The 23,950-nt window shown below is 36.8% G+C and overlaps 1 protein-coding gene across 3 annotated transcripts in view; it reads left to right on the forward strand.

Moving 5' to 3' along the window:
- ZNF644 (zinc finger protein 644) overlaps nucleotides 1-21,554 on the forward strand; it is a 32,108-nt gene extending 10,554 nt beyond the window's left edge. The window contains exons 2-8 of one of the 3 annotated variants that reach the window (XM_019470716.1): nucleotides 3,974-4,079; nucleotides 5,392-7,441; nucleotides 7,883-8,438; nucleotides 8,624-9,229; nucleotides 11,775-11,897; nucleotides 19,258-19,360; nucleotides 19,857-21,554. In XM_019470716.1, the coding sequence (XP_019326261.1) occupies nucleotides 5,423-7,441; nucleotides 7,883-8,438; nucleotides 8,624-9,229; nucleotides 11,775-11,897; nucleotides 19,258-19,360; nucleotides 19,857-20,049 (3,600 nt within the window). In that variant the 5' untranslated portion in view covers nucleotides 3,974-4,079; nucleotides 5,392-5,422 and the 3' untranslated portion in view covers nucleotides 20,050-21,554. Of the gene's footprint in view, nucleotides 1-3,973; nucleotides 4,080-5,391; nucleotides 8,439-8,623; nucleotides 9,230-11,774; nucleotides 11,898-19,257; nucleotides 19,361-19,856 lie in introns of all 3 variants that reach the window. The other 2 variants (XM_009273860.1, XM_009273852.1) reach the window with 2 other exon arrangements.
- The last annotated feature ends 2,396 nt before the right edge of the window (nucleotides 21,555-23,950 follow it).

The raw sequence follows: 23,950 nt of genomic DNA on the forward strand, positions 1-23,950 counted from the left end.
GGGGGGACGTTCAGAGTGATGGTGTTTGTCTTCCCAAGTCACCATTAGGCGTGATGGAGCCCTGCTTTCCTGGAGATGGCTGAACACCTGCCTGCCGATGGGAAGTGGTGAATGAATTCCTTGTTTTGCTTTGCTTGCGTGTGTGGCTTTGCTTTCCCTATTAAACTGTCTTTATCTCAACCCACGAGTTTTCTCACTTTTACCCTTCAGATTCTCTCCCCATCCCACTGGGGGGAGTGAGCGAGTGTCTATGTGGTGCTTAGTTGCCAGCTGGGGTTAAACCATGACACCTAAAAACGTGTGACACTGGTTCCATCATCTTTAATATAATCTGTCATTTGAGAAAGCTTTATTACAGGAATGCTTGTGGATAAAATGATAGGTTTTGTTAGTTTTCTCTGTTTACATAACAAAGTCTTGAAGAAAAATCTAAATGTGAACAGTGCAAACCTGAAGCACCTTTCCTATCTCTTGAATATTTGAATAATTCCTTGAGTGTCCTGGTTATTCATGTATCTGCTTAAAGAAGTTGACTTCTGAGGAGTTACTTAGCACAGGACAAGTATATTTTTGCCTTCATTACAGCACTGCTGAAAGACTGTATTTCGTCAGTTACTTTAACTAGGCTGATTAAATTCAATCCACTTAGGAGATGGCTTCTATGTTTTTGTGCCACTTAATAGTTGCTCTGTGCTTTTAGCTCATTGGCTTATATTTACGAATTTCTCATTAAACTTGATATCAGAACACATAAAAGCACTTCATGCTTTTCACAAACTCAACCAGATTCTTCCATTTTAATTTTTCAGCTCCAATGTGCTTTCAAATTTATTGTAAATCCTTGTAAAATAACGTGGGTTTTGTAACAGAAACTGACAAATCTCTAACTACAACTGCTAGTAGGCAACAGCGTAGTACACTTAGCACTGGAGTGTAAGCTTTAATAACTAGCATTGCATGAAGGCAATACTCTCTTAATGTGGTGTGTGACCCTATTACATAGCGAAGGTTGTCATTATGAAATAAGAACTTGGAAATGTCGTAAACCTACTGGTAATAAATACAATTAAAAATGTACATAGAACAATGAAATTAAGTACATTCCTATCAAAAGGAATTATTAATGAACAGAAAGTGGACAGCATAGATCTGATGACAGGAAGGTTGCATCTAATCTGAATTACTGAGTGACCTAGGAAGCTTGCTCAGAGGGATTACCGAATAATTATGTTAATATGCAATTATCACCTCATTTCTTCTGTAGTAACCTCAAGATGTAGTGTAGTAAGGGTGTTATAGCAAGTGCTGATAGTTTGCAAAAATACTGATGTTCAAGATTTTTGAGACAATAAGATTAGCTTAAGGCATTGACATTATGATCTGTCAGTTTGAAGATAGATCTGACCTTATACTTTGTTAATGCGTAGACTGTCTGGCCACAGGCAGCCATATCTGCAGAACTCATTATGATTTTAAAAACTGATATTTTATGAAGAAAAACTATGAAATATTATGTAAATTTAAAGTACTTAATTAAACAGGGGTGGAATGTGGCTTAGTTGGCTAAGTAATTGGTTGTTTTCTACTTTTGAATATGAAATAATTTTATATAATAAATAGTGTATCATGTAAACCAGGAATAACACTGTTAACTGCACTACAGTCATTCTAGGCTTAATGGAAATAATTGAATTGAATTTGGTCTAGCCTTTTAGATAAAGTGTGTTTCAAAGGTATGAGCCTGGGATTGTGTACGCTTGTGTAGGCTTTTTGAGCATTGCCATTTTTACACTTACCTATCTCCTAGGTATATTGCACTATGTGCTTAAATAAAAATTACTTCAACTGTATAGTGCTTGCCTTGGTAGAGGATATAACAAGCACTACTGGCAGCAAATTTAAAGTTTGACCTCAGTGTTTAATTTTTCAAATACACAAATTATTAGTCCTTACTTAGTGTATTTCTGATACGGTATAGAGAAGATAACTTCAAAATTGTGATGGAAATATGCAAAGAATATTGCAAAACCTTGGTTACATCTTAGTTGTTACAATGATTGATTTTTCTTTTTTTTTACCCAGAGTGTTCAGATGAGGTAGTGTTTCAGTTTGGGTGTTGCGCTTCCTGAATGGTACAAGTTAGATGATAACATTTCCCCAAAAACGATGGCATTATGTGGAATGTTTTCTTGCATGTGTCTAGTTACACCTATCATTGTTTCTGCATAAATTTCTACACATGGAGTAGGTAATGTAAATGAAGTATTGCATCTTGGCTCAGTGTCATCACAAGACTCTCAATTCCTGTGATTTAAAAAGATACATGTTTTCTTTAATACCACGCTGTTAAAACTGTTAACTTTCTTGTTTGTTGTCCTGCATGTAAAATAGTGAATTGTACCACCCTGATAGCTGGGGAAAATGTGATAATTAGCAGAAAATTATTGAAATGTAACAGCAATATTATTGATACAGTAGGCATTTCAGCCTTGATTCAAAGACTGAAATCTGTAGGGACAGCTGTATTACCATAGAAGACTTCTAATCAGATCCATATGGAATAGTTCACAATCTCCATAAATACACAATATTGAAAGGAGTCTCTTACAAGATTGCACAGCGTAATGTTTTAGATATTGCTCATGATAACTCTGAAGAGAGTCTCAGTTTAAAGGTGATCGTGTGGTGCCCTAGCCACCTTTTTAGCTTAAGCTTTAACACTAAGATTTAGTGTCAGTATGGTTTTGTATGTAGAGCCACATGGTTTTGTCTTCATCACGTAAACCTGTGAAAAGTTTTCAGGAGCCATTCTGATAATGAGGATTGCAATCTCCAAGCAGACACGATATTCTCAGTTTGCCTCCCTGCTGTTTGGGGGGTACCGATGAAGTTGCTTTAAATGGGAAGCGTCTGTTCTTCCTCTGAGCCCCTCACACCAGAACAGATGGGTGGAACTTGGAACATGGAAGGTTTTACCTCAGAGGTGGTAACAGTGAAGCCACTCATTAACACTGAATTTACCACTTCGTTAGCAACGTTGCTTCCTGTTGAGAAAAGCTAATGTAGGCTCTCAAATTGACTGAGCATACATTTGTCTACCTCTGCAGTAATAAAATGAGGAAAACGCACATCTTTCATGTAGAATTGGCTTACTAAATTTCTTCTAAACTTTTTGTGAACTTTTTTATACTCTGCTGCCTGATGCTATATGAAGGTTACCCTATTCAGTTGTAAAATTGTTGGAGCTGTTGTGCATCCTTGGAGGTTTCACTTCTTTTAATTGACTTTTGCATTACTGATTCTTAGTGCATGTTTGCACTGCCCGTTTCTAACTTGTGTATGTGATGTAAAGACTCCTGCTGGGTGGTGCATTATCACCATTTTAGGGTGATAGCTTTGAATGTGATCTTATTGGAAGTCTTTATTGTGGTGGAAAATTACCCATCTCACAACAGCGAAGAAATGCAAAAATCTAAGAAATGGGAAGATGAGAAACTGGGGTGTCTAGTAGAACACTTGCATAAAGGTATGTTATAGATAAATAATACAATAGAATATTTCATACACTTCAAGCATTTATTATGTGCCTGACAGAGTGTTGCTGTATTTCTAAATTGGCTAGTTCAATGATTGAGTAGCAAAGGAAACACTTTTTTAATGGCAAAATTTTTTTCATTATATTTCTACTCCAAATATCTTTTATCTTCCAAATAGTAAATAAGTCGTATTACATTAAGGTTTGTTCTTCACAAACTTAAAGGAGGTTCAAGTATTTGTTTTGTCCTTTTGCTGATTTGAAAGAAAACAAGCACAATAACAGAGAATTTCCATGAGGCCGTAGCTAGCTTTGAATTGTGTGGATAGCTATCATAATGTTGAATTGAAAAACTAATAGAAATGCTGGACTCATTTTAGAGTGTGACGTATAAAGATGAAAGTGATGTCGTTTAACCAGGATGTTTTCTCTCCTTAGGAAAAAAGGATGTCAAGCGTGGTCTTCCTTGATTTCGATGAAGGACCATTGCAGGGAGCCATGGATATTAGTTGTGAGTTATAACATCTTAATTCAAAGAGTCTAGGTAATGACTCCTTTTAATTGAGCTCTATTCAAAATGTTAATTAGTAACTGAAACTAAGTATGTGATGGCAGGACTCAAATCCCCCAAAAGATCAAAGCAAATAGCATCCTTTAAGGGTAAAATATGTGATTTCTGTAAAATATAGATAAATGTTTCCGGCATCTAGATGGGTGTTTTAATGCCTTATGCTTACTGTGTTCTGAGGACCTATATAAGGGGTAAATGCCAGGGTAGACTTAAGTTCACTATGCTGTTTATTACACACTGATTTTCATGTGTAGGCAACTCCTTTGTGCTCACTAAGCATTGGGTAGACGATTTTGTGTATGAATGAAAGTCACTTGTAGAAAGACATATTTATGTACACAAGGCCTCCCAGAGGGAATTACTATGTAGTAGTTCTCTGTACTAGTAGATACTATTATTGTCATGCTCTGGATTCAACATGGTGATTTTCTCTGGTAGGTAAATCCTAATTAAATGTTTCTTTCTAATTGTGGTTTTTTTTTCATCTTTGAGAAGATGCTATTTTATTTGCTTATCATTTTAAAAGGCCTTATAACATAAGTAGAATCTGATTTATTTATTTTAAAGCAAGGAGAGTCCTTTTGTAAGAAGGGAATGGGGAGACATTTAATTTCTTCAGTGAGCTTGATCCTTTGCTATGTCTCTATCAGTAATCAGATGTTCAAAATCAGCTTAATTGTGTTTTCTCCTTTAATACCAAAGTAAACACTTCTGTAGGCTTCTGTGTAGCATCAGGTCAGTTGTATACGAGCACTTTGAAAAAAGTGATACCTTGAGATACATAAAGATTATTTTAGTTTCCTAGCTGCTAAAGGGAAGTATGTTTTGTTTTTGTTTTTTTTTTAAAAAAAATCACTAAAATGACTAGCAGATGTCTGGGTGGCCTTTACTCCTAACTTGTTTTACTTCTGGAAAACAACTAAAGATGAACTCTGTGTTTATGTTAATATACACGCAGAATGTATTTGCATAGGTTTTGACAATCTAATTTCCCCCATTTTGCTTGTAGGTAGGTGTTCAGGCTTTTTTGAACTGGGATACTGGGCAGTGGCTAGTTTGCTGTATGGTTAGTAATATTGCATAGCAAAAAAGTATAATTTTTTTTAATTGCTTCATTGATTAATTTTAAACATGTCTTGAATATACTAAATAAAAAAAATTAACAAGTTCAAAACATGTTTTTAGATTACAATGTGAAGAAGGGTGATCCTGAAGAAAACTGTAAATTACATTTGCCATTATTTATTTCTGTGATTGCCTGATTCTTTTCTTCTTTGTTTTTTAGTATAAATGTACTGAATGGACAGACCAGCAATATGGATGATTTAGAGATAAATACTGAAGTCACTGGTGCTAAAGAAGAAGAAGAAATCCTGTGTGATGATAACTTCATATCTGAGGAAGAAGGTGGCATTCCTAAACCACAAGAGAGCGACACGTCATTTCAGAAGAACAATACATTGACTCTGCCTGAGGAGCTATCAAGGGACAGATCTGAAAAAGCCTTAAGTGGAGGCCAGACTTCGCTATTTATACACACTGGTGCTCCTACTGTTTCTAGCGAAAACTTTATCTTGTCTAGAGGAACTGCTGTTAATGGACCAGTTTCACACTCCACCTCAACTAAGACTTCCATTATGAATAAAGGCAGTGTTTCATTAACCACTGGACAGCCTGTAGCTCATCACACAGATTCCTGCTCAACTTTGACAGTGGTTCATGATCTTCAGCTGCCTGCAAAGAGTACAACGCAGAAATCAAATCAGCACCAAGTTTTATTTTTGTTACCTGATGTAGCACACGCTAAGAACCTGACTCATTCCATTAAAAATCTACCTACCTCTGCTTCAATTGGTTGTGATTCACAGAAATCAGTAGGAAATAGTGTAGATAGCACTTTAGTAGGCCAAGTAGAAGTTTGTGAGGATGATAAAAATTTACTAGTAAAAGATGATTGTGTCGATACATTAACAGGCATTTCCTCAGGTACAGGTGGTTTTAGATCGGGATGTGATCCCAGCTGGGATCCACAAAAAGAGTTTATACAGTTTCTTATGACAAATGAAGAAACAATAGAGAAGTCTCCCATTCACTGTAAAGTAGGCTTAGAGAAAAAGCGAAAAAGGAAAATGGATGTTAGTAAAATAACACGCTATACTGAAGACTGTTTTGGTGATACCAGTTGTATTCCCAGTAAATCAAAACTATTAAATGTTGACTTCTTAGAGCAGAATGAGGAGCTACAAATAGTAGAACCACAAAAATACTCATTGAGTAAAGTAAAGCCTGAATCCACAGATGAAGAGCTGGAAGCTGTTGATGCTATCCAGCAGCTCATTTATAGTCCCACTAGTAACTGTGCAGAAGATACTTCTCCTGTTCACACTAGCACTTTTCTTTCCAATACTTTAAAAAATAAATGTGAACAGAATGATTCTGAATCGCCATCTACTTTCAGTACTGATGAACCATCATTTTATCCATGTACAAAGTGCAATGTGAATTTTAGGGAGAAGAAACATCTGCATAGGCATATGATGTACCATTTAGATGGGAACAGTCATTTCCGACATCTCAATGTCCCCAGGCCCTATGCATGTAGGGAATGTGGAAGGACATTTCGAGATCGTAATTCACTTCTTAAACATATGATAATTCACCAGGAAAGAAGGCAGAAACTGATGGAAGAAATCCGTGAGCTGAAAGAACTTCAGGATGAGGGTAGGAGTGCACGCTTACAGTGCCCACAGTGTGTATTTGGTACCAATTGTCCCAAAACGTTTGTGCAGCATGCAAAGACCCATGAAAAAGATAAAAGATATTATTGCTGTGAGGAATGCAACTTCATGGCTGTGACAGAAAATGAACTGGAATGCCATCGAGGGATCGCTCATGGAGCAGTAGTCAAATGTTCAATTATCGGTAGCGACATGTCCCAGAGGAAAACACAGAAAAAGGCATCCTTGAAAGATCCGTATTTAGGATCCTCAAAAAAGTCATCGACATATATGTGTAAGATGTGTCCATTTACTACTTCAGCTAGAAGCATTTTAAAAAAACACGTGGAATATTTGCACCCAGCATCATGCATTGATCCCTTTGGTAGCCATCTTAGACTAGAAAAAAGAAAAGGCACCATAATAGAAGAATCTTTAGATTTTGGTAGCAGGACGAAACAGTTGATCAAACAATCTTCCACTTTTCCAAAGAACTCTGTTTTAAAACAGGATGTAAAAAGATCATTTGGCTCTACTTCACAGTCCAGTAACTTCGCAAAACTTCACAAGAGACCCTACAGGATACAGAAGGCTCGGAAAAGCATTTCACAGTCATCTGTAAGTGTGTGCAATCTAAATTCTACAAACAAGACTGTTTTGATTAGAAATAGCATTGACCAGAAACCTAAATGTTTTCATCAAGCAGCAAAGCAGAAAGCTAGTGTCAAAACAAGCAGTAATTATTTATATAGACACAAATATGAAAACTACAGGATGATTAAAAAATCTAGTGACTCTTATCCTTTGCATTTAAAAAAGGAAGAGTCCAACTCTGTCAGTTCTTTACATTTATTTTCTTCATCAAGTAGTCCCCGTAATAATTGTTTTGTCATGGATTCAAATAATCTTGATTGCAAAAGGGCAGAAGGCTGTAAAGATCGTAGGCATGTAGCTGTAAAAAGAGTGGTTAAAGAATCCAAGAGGGAAGGCTCTGTTACAGGAGATGATTTGGATTGCTATCCAGATTTTCTGCATAAAATGACTGTTGTTGTTTTACAGAAACTTAACTCTGCTGAAAAAAAAGACAGCTATGAAACGGAGGATGAAAGTTCATGGGATAATGTTGAACTATGTGATTACACTACACAGTCTGTGGAGGATGAATCTTACAGTGATATTAATCAGGAGCATGTAAACCTATTCCCCATATTCAAAGGTAAAATGGAAGATCATGAAGCTGGTGATAAATCTTCACTTAGTTACGAGCAGAATGATGGCTTTTATTTTGAGTATTATGAAGATGCTGAGGGTAGTAACTTCCTGCATGATTTGCATGATCCTCAGAATTTAGAAAATGTAGGATCAGCATTGCCAAAGCATAACTCAGTTTTCCACTGGACTGATTTGTCGCTTGAAAAGAAGTCCTGCCCATACTGTCCAGCAACCTTTGAAACAGGTGTTGGATTGTCCAATCATGTCAGAGGACATCTTCACAGAGCTGGACTAAGCTATGAAGCCCGTCATGTTGTTTCACCAGAACAGATAGCAACAAGTGACAAAATGCAACATTTTAAAAGAACTGGAACAGGAACTCCTGTTAAACGTGTTAGAAAAGGTAAGTTGGTTTTTTGGTTTTGTTTTTTAATTTGGGTATGAAGTAAAGGGGACAAAGGGATTTATTGAGCACTAAACAAGACTTGCTTTACCTTGTTGTAAAGCCTCTCTTGTCCTTGTGATTTGCTATTGTAATGTTTAACTGTATGTAATTGTCAAAAACCATGAAAACTATTTTCTTTGTAGCGATTGAGAAATCTGAAACTTCCTCTGAGCATACGTGTCAGCTCTGTGGAGGCTGGTTCGATACTAAAATTGGATTGTCTAATCATGTGCGAGGACACCTGAAGAGGCTTGGCAAAACCAAGTGGGACGCACACAAGTCTCCGATCTGTGTTCTGAATGAGATGATGCAAAATGAAGAGAAGTATGAAAAAATCCTAAAGGCTTTGAACAGCCGCCGCATTATTCCCAGACCGTTTGTTGCTCAGAAATTTGCATCAAATGATGACTTTTTATCTCAGAATGTTATACCTCTTGAAGCATACCATAATGGCCTAAAGACTGAAGATACATCTGTGTCTGCATCGGAGGAAGAAGGGCTGAGTTTCCTAAATGAATGTGATGAAACAAAAGCAGTACTACATGACGAGAGAAAAAATCAGTCACTTACACTGATAGAACTCCTGAAAAATAAGAGGTTAGGAGAAGAAAGGAATCCTGATATTTCTCCTCAAAAGATTCATAATCAAACTGCAAGAAAGAGGTTTGTTCAGAAATGTGTTCTTCCATTAAATGAAGACAGTCCATTGATGTATCAGCCACAAAAAATGGACTTGACTATGCAGTCAGGTAAGAAGATGTTTCTAGCTGTCTTGACAACATGTCCAAAGAATCCTTTAATTCATAGAAAATGTACAAGTGCAGAGTATTTTATTTGGGATTCTGTTCATTTAATTCTTGTTTCATTTCCAGAGGACACTGACTGCGAGAGGTAGCACAGCAAATTTTTCTGACATGTTTTTCCTAAAGTGAAAAAACCCCTCAGCAGCACTGAGGGGTTTTTGCATGGAACATAGTTCCTGTTCTGCATATGGCTGGGCATAAAAATTCAAAGCGGACACAAAGTGAGCTTCAGTAAGGAAGACAACACATCCTGCAATAACAAGTTGAAGTGTCCATGCATATTTGGTAGACAAACAGTTCTGAAATGTTTGGGCTTGTAACCCTGTTTCTGGGCATTAAAACAGCTGGTTTGGGAACTACTTCATTTAAATCTTTGAGGTTTGTGCAAAGCAGCATTTGCTCAAACTAACGGAACTGTTGATACCATTATAAATGCATAATATTCTAAATTGGTGAATCACTGTCAACTAACTTTGATGGTTTTAGGCAAACATACTCTTACAACATAGATGAATTCTTGTTTGTTTCAAAATTGTGGCTGCTGTGAGAAACTGATGCTTGCTTAGGGCCTGTCTATCCTGAGTGAAGACCTGTGCTGGTTCAAGCTTTGTTGGAATACAGTTGTAGCCAGCAGGTTTCTAAGGCACAGCCCCTGACCGATACAGCCCCTCCACTGAGAATTGTGCTAATGAAACAATTCTATAATCAACTTCCTAGATACTCTGTATACTAATAGAGCAGGTTTTTAGAGTGATGTTTTTAACCTACTTGTCACAGAAGAGTTATTTCTAGTCTTGGGGAATTCTTACAACATCCTTTTTAATGTGTATGTAGAGCTTGCATTTACCTGTTTCTTGTTTGGACACCACCTTATAATGCTGCAGGGTTCTTTAGATTGAGGAACAGCATCTTATTTTTATACCCCTGACTTTTTTTGGTTCTGTTGGTTTTCTTTGCAGGTTAGTAAAATTGGCAGTGCCTAGTACTTTTTCACCTATATTCTTGTCTTCCTTTAAACAAATAACAACAACAATCCGATGTGCTCAGACGTTCTTTTAGGGGACTACAAAAGTGTGGCAATCAATTTCTTAACAAAGGTGGCTTTCTAAAATGACATAGTAGAGGTGGAACAGAATTACATTTAATGTCTTCTGGACGTCTGTGGTTGTCCTTTAAGACAGGAGATTGCTTAATAAAGGAAGTGTATCTTTGACAGGCTTAATGATTTGAAAAACAACGCTAAAGGAATAGCTTGCCAAACCTGACACTGTGTATTGCTTTCTGTTTAATATTTACTGCTGAATACTAGGTAGCACCTGTTTGGTTGTGATGAACAACCAGGTAAAAATAAACATATGCTTGCATAGTACTAACAGTTACGAATGGAGCCCTATAATTATCTGTGGCTGAGGTAACAGAATTTGACAACTAACGCACTGTGCCAGTTGAGTTAATAAGAAAATATTTAACATCCAGTTGAAATTCTTCTGGTTTTCCTAAAAAGGCAAATATTTCTAATTCTGGTTTTAGTTTCTAAAAAGGTTTTTACCAACCAGGTGTTCTTCTTCTGTAACTTGCCTGAAAAAACAGCATGTCTTCTGTGGGCTGCTGGAGAATAGGATTCTTTCTTTCCTGCAAACAGAGGCTTTCCAGCTGAGTAGTTTTAGCTTTTATATTTATTCTTCTAAGAATTTATTAGTAGAGAACTTGAACTATTAGTTGACCGAAACAATATATCTTTGGTAAAGTGAAGGGAGAAACTTTATGGTGAAGTTGAGCAGGGGATAAGTTATAATGGTTTCTTTGGTAAGTGAGGAGTTCAGTTTTGTTTCACTGTTTTCCTGTGATAAATAGCATGTTGCTTTGTTGATCATTTATTTAGCACAAAGATTTTAGCAAAAAACTTCAAATCATTAACTTTCATTATCTATTGCGCATCTAAAGTAATGAACAGAAAATGCACTGAACAAAATGTTTTGTCTAACAGCTGTTCAGTGGTGTGTTTTACCACCTTTTTCTCCGAGCCTTCAACAGCAGCCTAATTTAGTATCGAGCTCTTCAGTCTTATGGGTAAAACACTTTTAATTACCGCTTTGTCAACTAGACTTTTAAAATCCTCTTCATTGGAAATGTTGCAAGCTCTGAAATTTCTCAACAGAATTGTGCTGTTCAAATTGCAGGATTGTATTTTGCGATTAGAGCTTCATAATGTGGAGATCTGTAGGAACTTGATAGTAGGTATTAAATGCAGAGTAGCCTAATGGGCTCACGTTGCCTCCTTTCTGTTCTTTTTCAAATAACATGGTTTGGCTTAAAGCACTACATGGAAAACTAATAACGGTTAACTTGGATCCTTCTAATATACTAAACAATTGCGTCAATGCAGTGAATATATTTTAAACCATCTTTATTGCAGAAAACTTTTTACAACGCTTTGAGAATTTCATTTTTTGAAGAGAGAACTGGATTATAGTTTTCTTTTGAATGATAGGTATGCCTGTGAAGCTTAGAACGTGTGTGCATTGCAATACGACGTTTACAAGTGCTGTTAGCCTGTCCAACCACTTACGCGCTTATGCACGAAAGAAGAGTGCTGGACTTTTGACTGGGACAGGTATGTTTTGTTACAGATGTAAAAGCAAGTCTGTCTATGATACATTTTCCTCATCAGACTGGACAAAAGCATATGTTAATTCAAAATAATTTTGAAGCTTCTGCTGGTAAACAATTTATTTGCCTAAAACTTCAGCAACTTGTAAGAAAAGGTATGTTGCTGTTGTCCACTCTCATGTCTGATTTTCATTCTTACTCATTTATTTTGGATCCAACACTTAAGGTATGTAAGCAAAACTAAGAGATGGTCACTTAAATTCATTCTCCTACAATATCACAACTTCCAAACCAGCTGGTTGGCCTTCCAATGCAGCGTTGAAAAGTACCTCAAAAATGAGAGGGGAAAAACAAACCAAAACCCACAACAAACCAACAAGTAATTTTTACAATCTAGTACATGTAATTACATATAATTACTGAGAATACTGTAGTTACAATAGGAAAAGCAAGTAATTTTACGGTCTGTGTATTTCTAACAACATATTGTATGTAGTTGGTTTCATTTCTTGTTTGGCTCACAACCCAAAAACTACCTGGTCTGACATGGAGTGAGTGTAGTACAGCATTTGGCACTGCTATCGATGTTTTTATTAAAACACAGTTCATTTTGAAATTCCTCTAATATTCCATATTTTGACTCATTTCCAGAGACCTGCAGTTTGCTTGGCTGTAGGCAATTTCTGAGTTTACTTGGATTATTGCTGAGATTAGTGGGATTTTGTATGATCAACAGCAAATTGGGGAGCAGAGATGGAATATAGTGAGGAAAATTTGAAGATACAAAGTCTGGAATATTCAGTAATTAAGAAGGGCAACCATCAGTTTTCTGTGTCAACAAGCACAGACTTTTACATAATGCTTTGGAAAAATGCATAATCCTTTTTTTTTATCTGCAGATGTAATTCATTATGCTGAGAATGACAAATAAACTGAGTTTCAGGCTTTCTCTGCAAAAGGCTAAAAGAAATATTTTTACAAACTGGGCCAGTGGCTGCCAGGTCTTACGTTATACTAAGTTAATGCTATTAACAAAGTAGATTTAGGAGGAAGTCAGCAGATGCAGTAATACCCAATGTGTAGGAGTGTATGCCTTTAGTTAGTGATTCTGAAAGTTTTCGTACTTACTCAGTAGAATGATGATGACAGTGGACTTCATTTACCACTGCTGTGATTTGATATTAGCCCTGTGGTAAGTTACTTTCCTATATACCTACTGGTGAAATATTTTTCAATAGCTATATATTTAAATTGCATGTTGAAATCTTAACAATAATTCAGTGGAGGCGGCACTGTGGCAAACAGGATAGCACACAGAGATTGGATCCTGGACAAGCTCCTTGTACCTCAGCTTCCCTTTTGCTAAGTGGGAAAAGTGAAGGTAGCTTGTTAAGGTGCTTTCAGGGATTTTTGTTTGTTTTCTTTAAGAAATGTATTTTGCTGGCAAAGTAGTAGCATACTCATCAGAACAGTTGCCACTGTCTTTAAAAGAACTGTAAGAAAACTCCTGAGTCTTGTATCATTGGACCTAGAAATTTGTTTAAAATTAGGTCAGAAACAAAGCTTAAAAAAAAAAAGCTTAGAAACAAAACTTTAAAAAAAAAAAAAATCTTTTGATCTCAGAAGCTGGAGCTGAGCCAGATAAATAGCCTGTACCATGTGGATAAAGGCCTTTCACTGAAACCAATGACTTGGAGAGGCTTAAGTTCTAGGTATAACATTATGCAACCAATGTATATTTGTATTAACTTAGTCATTACCACTAAAACTGTTTGTAACTGCGAAGTTTGTAAACTTTGCTTGTTGACTTTTCATTCGAGCAAGCTCAATGCAAGGCTTGTAGACCAGAAAATATGCTTTTAAACAGTGGTTTTATTTGATATTCCACTTTATATTGTAAGTTTTGTGAAGAGAATTACTTTAATGCAAGATTTCACTAGCACACACTAGTTTTAAACTTTGCTATGAGTGTCACTCTTGGGGTGATCTCAGTTTTTCTTATTAAAAAATGGTTGCAGTTGAGAGCAGTTTTGAGATGTCTTCAGTTTGGCTTCGGCCTGGAACCTGTATGGAGACGATGAGGATACGTTTATACAGGTTCCTTCTTCTGTTTTCACAAAGCCTTTCTTATATCTTGTAAAGTAAACATAACTACCGAAAAGAAATCACGTTGGTTGAATATTTGTCTCAGTTTCTTGCTGTAATTAAATAATTGTGTGTAAACGTGAATGCTGTAATTCTTCCATTTGGCAATTGTTATGGCAGCTACCTAGGCATTACTGTTCAGTAAGAGAAATACAGTAATCTCTGCATGTCACCAAAGTGAGACCTTTCCTAGCGCTACGTTAGCTTATGTGCTAGTCTTCTGCTCGGTTTTTCAGTTTGTCTGCATATGTTTTTGATATTGACTATTATCATATTGCTTTTCTAGCAGATGCCCTGCTTCTTCAGAGTCAGTAATTTGATCACATTTAGTCAAATCTTACCCAGGTTTTTTTTTTTTTCAAATGCAACTTGACAGTTTTAGCAGTATAGTAGACATAGTTAATCATAATGGTAAATTTTGAGAATGGACTCAAGAAAAACATCCTAGAAGTGAAACTTTCTAGGCTGTTGGCTGTTCAAGGTTAGTGTTTATTAAACTTAGTTTGTGTCTGTAGTTATGCAGTATGGATCCACTGTATAGCAAATGCCTGTCTAGGTTCGTTTGGATAGTTACTTGCTTTTGTATTAGTGCTTGCATGGTGGTCTTCAGATGTCTGACTGAAACATTAATTTTGTTGTTGTTGTTATGCAGCGCAATTTTGAACAATGTAATGATTTAATCGCTCGTCTTGAGTAGATGCTAATTTCCTTTTATACCTGTTTTGATGAATAGCAGCACATTAGTGTTTCTCATAGCATGTGGCAAACTTACTTCTTTCCTCTGATTATCTCTAGAGCATTGGACAGACCTACGCAAAATGCATCTTGCTCTTCTTGGTACAGTTGTATGTCCAGCTGCCTTCCTTTTCTTCTCTCTAGGCCTCTCTTCCCACCCTCCCCAAAGCCTCTCGATACTCTCTTGCACCCTGGCTTTTTACATCTTCTCTTTGTTGACTCTTTTCACATACTCAGTCTCTTCTTACTGGCTGTTGTCATCTGGGAATCACCACTCTCTTCTTTGGTCTTTGCTTCTGTAGATGGAGACTGCTTTTTTGGAAGTTTGGGAGAGAACAATAAAATACAGAGCAAGGAGTCTGGTCTTTGAGCCAACAGTATGACTGAGGTAGCAGTTCATGTGGCCACTACGCTTCCAAATAATTTCTAATACTGCTTTGTCAAAATTGTAGCTTTGGGAAGTTTACTGTGGAAGCATATGCAGTTAAAGCAGAAATCTGAGATCCATTGGCTTTGTGTGTCTTTGTTCTGTGCTGTTGTAACTGATCAACCGGCACGATGAGCTAATTTTTAGTATCCTATAAAATCCTTCAGGGAGCAAATTACTGCAGGGTTTTTTTTAATGCATTTTACTGTGCAGTAATGATGAGGATAGATAGCAGGTGATTGAATTTGAAAAATTAGTGAATAAATATACAAGAAAGATAATTCATTATTTTTTACTTTTTAATTGGCAGTGTTTTTAAATGGTTAATTAGATCCATTTATGCGTGCAATTATTCAACTTGTGTTAGCTTACATACGCTATGACAAAAATAATGACGTCTGAATAAAGACCCAGCTTCAGTCTTCCTGAAATGAGAATTGTTCTGTGGTGGGGGACATCAAGAACTGGAGTATGCAAATTAGCATAGATGCACTTTAATTTTGAACCTTGGACCAAATGTCATGACATGAAGGACCTCTAATTGTGACTCTTCTAATTCATGTTGTCTTAGGCATGCTCATTTTAGCCTCCTGTCTCCATCTGCTTGTAGTCTTTCTTGATAAGCGGTCACAGAGGTAAAGAAGGCTTTTATATGCAGTCGTCTTACCTAGCATATATTTGTCTAAATAGCGTGCTCTGAAATTGAACTTGAGTGCCTCAAGGAGATTCCTCCGAAGTTTAATTGTCTTGTGTTTTAAATGGGTTGTTTCTCTGTCATACTGTATCAGAGGTTTGATGAAGTGGTGTAAACGGTTGTTTACAAGAAGTTTTTGGAATAGCAACTAGGAAACACCAGGTGGCCGAACTTGAAGGAAGGAGGCTTCTTCCAAAAATAATTGGGCCTTTATGGAGGCTGGAGGATGATAGTTTGGGAGCTGTGATAGCCACAAAGTAGGCGTTAATGGTAGGTAGTTCCTGCCTCTCTCTGGCAATTTGCCGCAATTTCCATGCAGCTTACTGGAGCTAAATTATCCTCGGTCTCTTCCCGAAAGTGCTAAAAACATGTTTTCTGAGGTCATGCTTTGTTATAGTAAAGCCATTGGAAGAACAGTAACTGAGTTTTGGTCAGAACATGGCTATGCTTTCTTATGGGTGAGGCAATGGTGTGACTTACTCGATGCTTGCAAGCCCTTGTAAGCATCATATCAACAGAGTACGTAAGTTTGTGCATGTGACTTCATTTAAACTTGTTACTCTCGGGATAGACAATAATGAAATTAATGTGGCAGTTACTGGTACACGTCTCTGACAACTGGTGTTGGAATTACAGTTGTCAATCACCTTTATCCAGATGTTACTCTTTCCCCACTTACTTTCTTGCTTCATTTGAGTAACTTCAGAATGTACTTGTGCTCCTTTGTGCCCCCTAAAATGTGAAGGAATATGTTCACTAGGTCAAAAGACAAAGGGAACAAAAAATACCCCTTGCAGAACACAGGTTTAGTATTCTTAGTATTTTCTATCTTTGGTAACAGCTTCTTGCTTGGGCAAATCTACTTCCAATCTTAGCTAAGTTACTCTGAGAATGCATTGAGTGATCTGAATTTTTTTTCTTGATGTCTTTTACTGTGATATTTTCTGTTCTTTGTTTTGTAATTTCTCTATCTAGAGCCTCCATCATAAATGGCTCAGAGAAGATGCCCATTCTTTTGTTTTCCTTGTTTTCTCATTGTTCTTGGACAAGGTACCTTTCAAGGAAGTAGAAACTATCTCTCCTGGTACATTATGGCAGTTTCTGTTTGTGTTGCTGTCTATTTGATTGCACAGTAGTTCAGACACACACCCACACCCCCACACACACCTCCGCCAACCCCCATTAGGTTTCAGGAACTCTGTTGCAGAAGACCAATTCAGGTCTAGTAAGAAAGTGAAAGCTCTCTGAAATGCTTGGGATGTATGTGAGTAGAATCAAATTTCTTGATGGAAATGAATGTCTTAAGTTTGCCAACATGAAGGAAATAAGCTAGTTCTTGTTTCAAATGCATGTAGGCTTCTCCAGAAGGAGCCTGCTGTCTACTGCTTTTTTTTTTTTTAAACTCATATCAACTGACATCAACTAACTGACATTAGATGCAACTCATGGATGTGTTTGCATTCGGATAATACTGACTTCTGTTTCTCTCCTTCCCGTGATGTTCTGCAAAATCGGCAATGGCAAAGCTTTTGCTGTAACAACTGCTTCAGATAAGTTGTCCCTCATGCAAATAGTTCTCTTCAGAGAATGGGTGTCTGGGTTTCAGTATTTTATCTGCTTACGTTTCTGGTGATGCTGTTACTGATGTTGCGGTATGTAAAATATTTATACTACTTGGTAGTTCCTACAGCCTGAAAGGTAGCTAGCTTTTTTTTTTCTTCCTAATTATATGAAGAATATGCTTTTGATGAGAGCATAAAGCATTAAGAACCCCTTACCTATTTTCCAGAAGTTATCTTGGCCATTTCTCTCTCCCTCTCTCTCTCTCCCCCCACCACCACCTTGGGCACTGCCTTTATATCCAGACTGCTTTCATTGTTGCTATCAGAAAAAATGCTGTTGAGCCTCATCTTCCTAATGATGGCTTGACCCAGGGTCTGAAGGAAGTCTCTTTAGGTTGGTATCTGCTTTCTACTTGTTTGATTAGTTCTCTGGTACCTTCAAACCTTAAAAATTCATTCTAATTTTTCTAGATACTGTAGGAATCTTAAAATCTGGGGATGGAACTGGGAAATGTCTGGTGTATCTGCAAGCTAAAAGTTTGGCTACAGGGTAAAAGCTTGAGAGGTGTTCTTTTGGAGGACATAAGAAAAATGAAGGATGCAATCAAGACTGTGTGTTCTTTAAATCAGCATGTTTTGCCTCACCAGGTGATGTCTTATGCTTCAGAATACTGAGAGGTTTATTCTTCTGTTTTATATTACAGGAGTCAAAACTTAGACAAGTGTAACAATTTTTTAAATTTTACTATTAAGATGCTTCAGTAGCATAGCATTATGCCTTTTTTGGTATCAAGAATACCACTTGTTACTGTCTTTCAGGTTGCTGTGGAGTTTTAGTGTTGGTGTCTTGTGTTTTGGAATAAAGTGTAGCTAAATATACTTCTCAGTTTAAGCAGTCCCAAACTTCTTGTATTTTCTTGAGCTTTATCAGCTGTTTTCATCATAACAATATTAACTCAGTTTAATCCCCTCATCCCCCAACTTTGGCTGCTGCTTAGAATCTCCATGTTTTGTTACAGATTCCTATTATATCTATTTATGGGAGGTACAGACCTCAATGCTAACTGAACCCATTTGCTATGCGTTTCCTGTTCACACACATTATTTTCATACATAGTTTCAAATGCTTAGACTGAATTTAAAAAGTGGCCTTGCCATCCCTGTTGACTGTCCTAATACCAGCTCCCACTGCCACGGATTAATACGTATTTTTTGTAAGACGCATTAGAATTCAGACAGGAGTGAGAGGGAAGCTTCATTTGAAATTCTTAGAATGAAAGGACAAACTTTTTGCTTTATGTTGAAAACAAATGGCAGGTGTTTTATTCAAACTAGAAATTCTTGATTGTATTAGCTGAAAGCTACAACTTTGTGAAGTTGTAACTTGGTTGAACATGAGTGGACTTGTGATGGTACTTGAACTACAAAACAAGTTCCAAGATTTTGACAGCATTGTATGCATGAATGAGAATTTCCAATGGTGCTTTGCTTCTGTATAATTCTGCAATAGGTTAGTAGGTGCTTGCTGATACTAAACCAACAGTTTAATGCTGAATGTCAATTACCTAGTCTTTAAAGAGCAAGCACTGTGCTAAACTAAAAAAATAGCTTCGTGTGTTTTGCCAGGAAATTTCTTAGAGCACGCTGTAATTGTTTTGGATTTACATTATAATTAAATGTAGAATAACAAGGAGGTAGATGTCTTTTCACTACTGCTATAGGGGATGCTTACTAAATATCTCTGTTTGGTTAACACTCATTGAAGTATCACTTTCACATATGGAAATTTCTCTCTTCTTAGCTTTAGACTGTAAGCAAAAGAAGTCAAGGTCAAGATCTGGAAGCAAGAAAAAAATGCTGCCATTACCTCATAGTGCTGATGAAGTTTACATACTCAGATGCAGGTACATAGGGTTATTTTAATTGAAAGAACACATTCTTAAGAGCTTGCTAATTTTATTCATAAGAAGATTTAAGATTGTATCCTGTAAACGTGTTTGTGGTTAAATTGAATAATAAGGGGGGAAGCAGTTGCTTATTTTCATTAATTTGAACAAGAAGACTTGACTCAATCATACTCAGGTATCAGGTTGCCAACTGTTTCTCTAGCTAAAATCTTACTGGTCATGTCTGAGTAATATTCTGTCCTTCAAAAGAAACCTTAAGTAAGAACAACAGATTGTTATTGGTAGTGTTAAAAAAGTAAGAGTGTAAGTTGTATGAACTGCAGTTCTTTTGTGCTCACAGTTACTATAAATGAACGCAATTACTAAGGTTTTCAGCTAAAATATGTAGAAACAAAATTCAAGAAAATTAAGACTTTCCACTTAATGTCTTTATTTTATAATTTTTCAGTAGAGCTAGATATATCTTGATGGAATAATTTTAATATTTGCATAGGTTTTGTGGTCTGGTCTTTCGAGGACCTTTGTCTGTTCAAGAAGACTGGATAAAGCACTTGCAGCGACACATTGTCAACGCAAATCTTCCACGGACTGGAGCTGGCATGGTTGAAGTCACATCACTACTTAAAAAGCCTGCTTCAATTACTGAAACTTCATTTTCTTTACTGATGGCAGAAGCAGCATCATAGAACAAGGAAACATTTTAAATTTTAATTGGATGTAAATTTGAAATACTTTGTCATTTTTTAAAATAAATTGCTACACTAAATTATGTTTATAAATGCTAAAGACAAAAATAGAGGAAGTGGATTACAGTAACATCAAAATAAATTGAATACTTAACAGTTACAGTAAGTAGTCTTTATATTTTATATAGGGTGGAAGATGTGTTTTTAAGGTTTATTATGTTTTTGTCAGTTACTGTGTTCACTATCAATACAAGACCATTACATGTATGGCAGCCATTTTTAAATTGTTGCACATGGGTACTTAAAAGACAGATTTTAATAAAACAAAGAAACCATGTTCTCTTCAGTGTTACCCAAATCAAGGCTCTGTTTATTCCAAAAAGAATTACATAGTAAAATAAGATATTATTATATTTTGTTTGTATGTATGTAGTGTTTTGTATAATACCAAGAACTGCTAATACAATTTACTCAACTTAGGGCATTAAATATCATGTACTTCATAGTTCAAGAGACTGTTTCATTCAAATAGGGCAATTAGTACTATTCTATCTAGGTGTGTAAGTGTTTTTTTTAAATCACATGAGGCTTTTTGTACTAAAAAGTGGAGGGAAACTTGTTTAAACAAATTTCTAAGAGAAATATGTACATAATACTGGAAATTTGTGGTAAGGAAATATTCTTTACTTCAGTTGCATTTCTCACTGACAATAAAGTGGTGCATCCATGCTACCTCCTACTTGTCAACAAAGATGGTATTTACCCTTATGTTTTTGTATCATAGTAGATTCAATCCAACTTTCTTTATTACAAAGCATCTTTTTGTTAACAAGTTTGTTTCTTTATGATGATTTACTTAAAGTCTGACTTGCTTACAGAAGTTTGCCTCTCTACTATTTTATTTAACACTGTAGAAATGTACTAATAAGCATTGCTCACTACACGGTTAGAGTAGACTTTTCATTTATAATTCTGTTTAAAAGATTGATCATTTTAGAAAATTCGAACACAGATTGAAATGTTTCTACATATGAAGAGAATGTTTACAACTTCAATTTTAGAGCTTGTTTTGGACGTGATTATATGTATGAAAACTGTAACACTATGCTCATGCTAAGGACCTACTTACAGAATTACTGAAATAAATGTGCTGTGAGGATGGAAATATGGTGCAGGTGTCTTGGTCATGATGAATTGTGTTTGTTCATTTAAACTGTCTTCAGAACATGATTTTTGTTTAAATCAAATCAGATTCCTCTGCAAATCAATTTTGTATGCAAGTAACATTTCATTTTACTCATGTAGGGTAACAGATACTGTAGTTAAGCCAAGGATATGCATTGATATTTTCTTTATATGTAAATAAAGTTAAAAGCAGTTAAAACAAGAGGAGTATTTTGGTAGAGTATATACATACCTCACTGCCAGTGAAATTGCTTTCCTATGGTATATCTCCTTACCAGAAAAATCTCTAAATAAAAAGGTTTAAAGAAAATCTAAATGTCTATAATGTGAAGCATTTATTTGCATTGTGTGAATTAAGTTTGTGAAATTGATTTGTCTTGCTTGGGATTAGAATCTTCTCATGATCTTAAGTAAAAGTACATTTACTTGCAATAAACTGACTTGTTCACAGACGCATTACATTTGATTGGTGGAAAATACGGATAAATGTCTGTCTTCCTCTATGTGCGCAGTTCAGAGTTAACACACGAGGCTTGTTAACGTTCCGATAAAATAGATGGGTCAAAAACGCACAGGACAGAGTCCTGAGAGAAGGCCATCCTAGCTCTGTCAAGGCTATCGTTAAATTAGTGCTATCGCTACAGATAACTTTAGCTTTATTTTCAAAATTTATTCCCTTTTTTTTTTTTAACGGACAAATCTACATCAGTGCATTTAAAGGCTGGAGGAGAAAAAATAGAGATTTTGGGAAAGGGAACTGGGATGTTGAAGTGTATTGCAGACAAATTATGTGTATGCAGACTAACAAATTTCTAAATTTGTGGATGATTGTGGGATTTTTTTATACGCTGTGAAAATGGAAGATTTACAACAATGTGTTGAAACAGAATAGAGGGAAGTGATCAAATCACCTTGAATGTTTATAATGCTTTAATAGAGTGCTTGTTTACCCTTCTCACCAAAAAAAGGTGCTTGTGAGAGCACCATATTTTGTGGCTGTTTAACAGATGAAGAAATCAATTAAGTGCAAATGATATTTATCTAGTATTGTTAAGAATGCTTGTAAGGTGAAGCCATACCGTGTGGAATTTAGCAGTAGCAAAAAAAACTCTATTAGGTTCATCATAATAAAAAACCCTAGTTAATTCTGTTTAATTCATGAAACCCCAATAGCGAGCTGCTTTGTGTAACACTAAAATGCAAGGCTGTGTCTGAAGAGCAGGGAGCTCTGGGCCCGATTAGTTTCCGCAATAAGATTCTTTCGATGAGGAGCAGCCGGTTTCAGTGGCAGGCTTTCTGAGGGGGTGCACTGGAGCCGTGTGCCCTGCTTGCATCGGATCCTTGACGGTGTAGTTTGAAATATATGCAGAAGTTCTAGAACTCTTCTGAAAATGTTAAATCAATTGCATATATGGTTGATACGGACTGAATGATATTTTTTTTTTTTTAATAATAATAATAGAGTACCCTTAAGCTTTCTTTAGCCTCTAGTCCTCAAGTGGGGCTATTTGTTTTCTTGGTTTCTGTTGTTTGGAAATACAGATCTTCTGTCACTACCTACAAGGAGGTAGAAATCCCCCTTTCCAGAGTTACAGAGATTCTAAGTAATCTGGTGGTAGAAGAGAGTTAATTAAATCAGTCACTTTATTATATGAATCTCATGTTTTGAGATGTGTGGCTTTGTGAGGCTCTACGGCAGCCTGGGCTAAAGAGCTGGACTTCCAGAATTGCACATACAAACTCGAGTGTTAGACTGTTCACGTTGGCTAGATTGCTTCGGGCTAAAGGCTGCGGTGGCATAGTGATTTTTGTTTGGTTGCCTTTGGTTCTTTATCGCAGTCTTACATGTTTCTGGAGTTACCCTAGTTTCTGGTAAAGCGCTCTCAAGTAGTAGCTTCTGGAAAATTACGAAGGAATTTTCAGAATGCTTAGAGAAGCCTGGGAAACTGTAGAAGAGCACCCCCCACGTTTTGTAAGATGATTGCCTATATCCCCTAGTCCCAGTGATATTTCCAAATCATCTTAAAAAAATTAAAACTCCTGTTTGCATTGCTTGAAAAGAGGTTTCTGCTGGAAAGGCGATTTTAAAGCGCCTGCCGCTGCCAAGCGGTCGTGTGTTCAGGCTGTATGCGTGGAGAATGGGAGGTGGAGGCAAGTGGATAACAAACGTTGGCTCACAGAGATCCCTGGGCATTTACTCCTGTTTGCCGTATACTGCTGCACATGGATTGCGTGAGTTGTATTAGGTGGACCGCTCCCGCAAGCCGAGGCGGTCCGGCTCTGCCCGCAGATCCACTTCTGCTTCCTCAGGGCTCACCTTACCCAGCCAGCGGTGTCGGGAAACGAGCTGCTGACTCTCCTGGATGGGAGAAAAGGCACAGACCAGACAATAGCTAACACGAGCCGCTGGGGAGGGTGGGCAAGCGCCTGAGGTGCCAAAGATGGGGATTGTAACAGTTGGGGTTTATGTCCTGGGCCAGACTTTTTGTGTTTGAGCTACGTGCCTGCTCAAAGTCCTACCTTTTCAGCCACGCTCAGGGAAATCACCAAGGTCTTTGAGGTAAGTGGATCACAGGAGGAATGCGAGTCGTGAATTGGGGCTCGGAGAAGTGCGTCCCTCCAGAGTTTCGAAAGGTCAGCGTCACGGGACTGAGGCGGGGAGATCTGGTCCTGCAAAGCTATTTTGACAGCAATGCTTTTTCTGGGCTAGTTGTGG

The sequence above is a fragment of the Aptenodytes forsteri genome, unplaced genomic scaffold (assembly GCF_000699145.1).
Source record: "Aptenodytes forsteri isolate BGI_AS27 unplaced genomic scaffold, ASM69914v1 Scaffold59, whole genome shotgun sequence".
NCBI lineage: Eukaryota > Metazoa > Chordata > Aves > Sphenisciformes > Spheniscidae > Aptenodytes > Aptenodytes forsteri.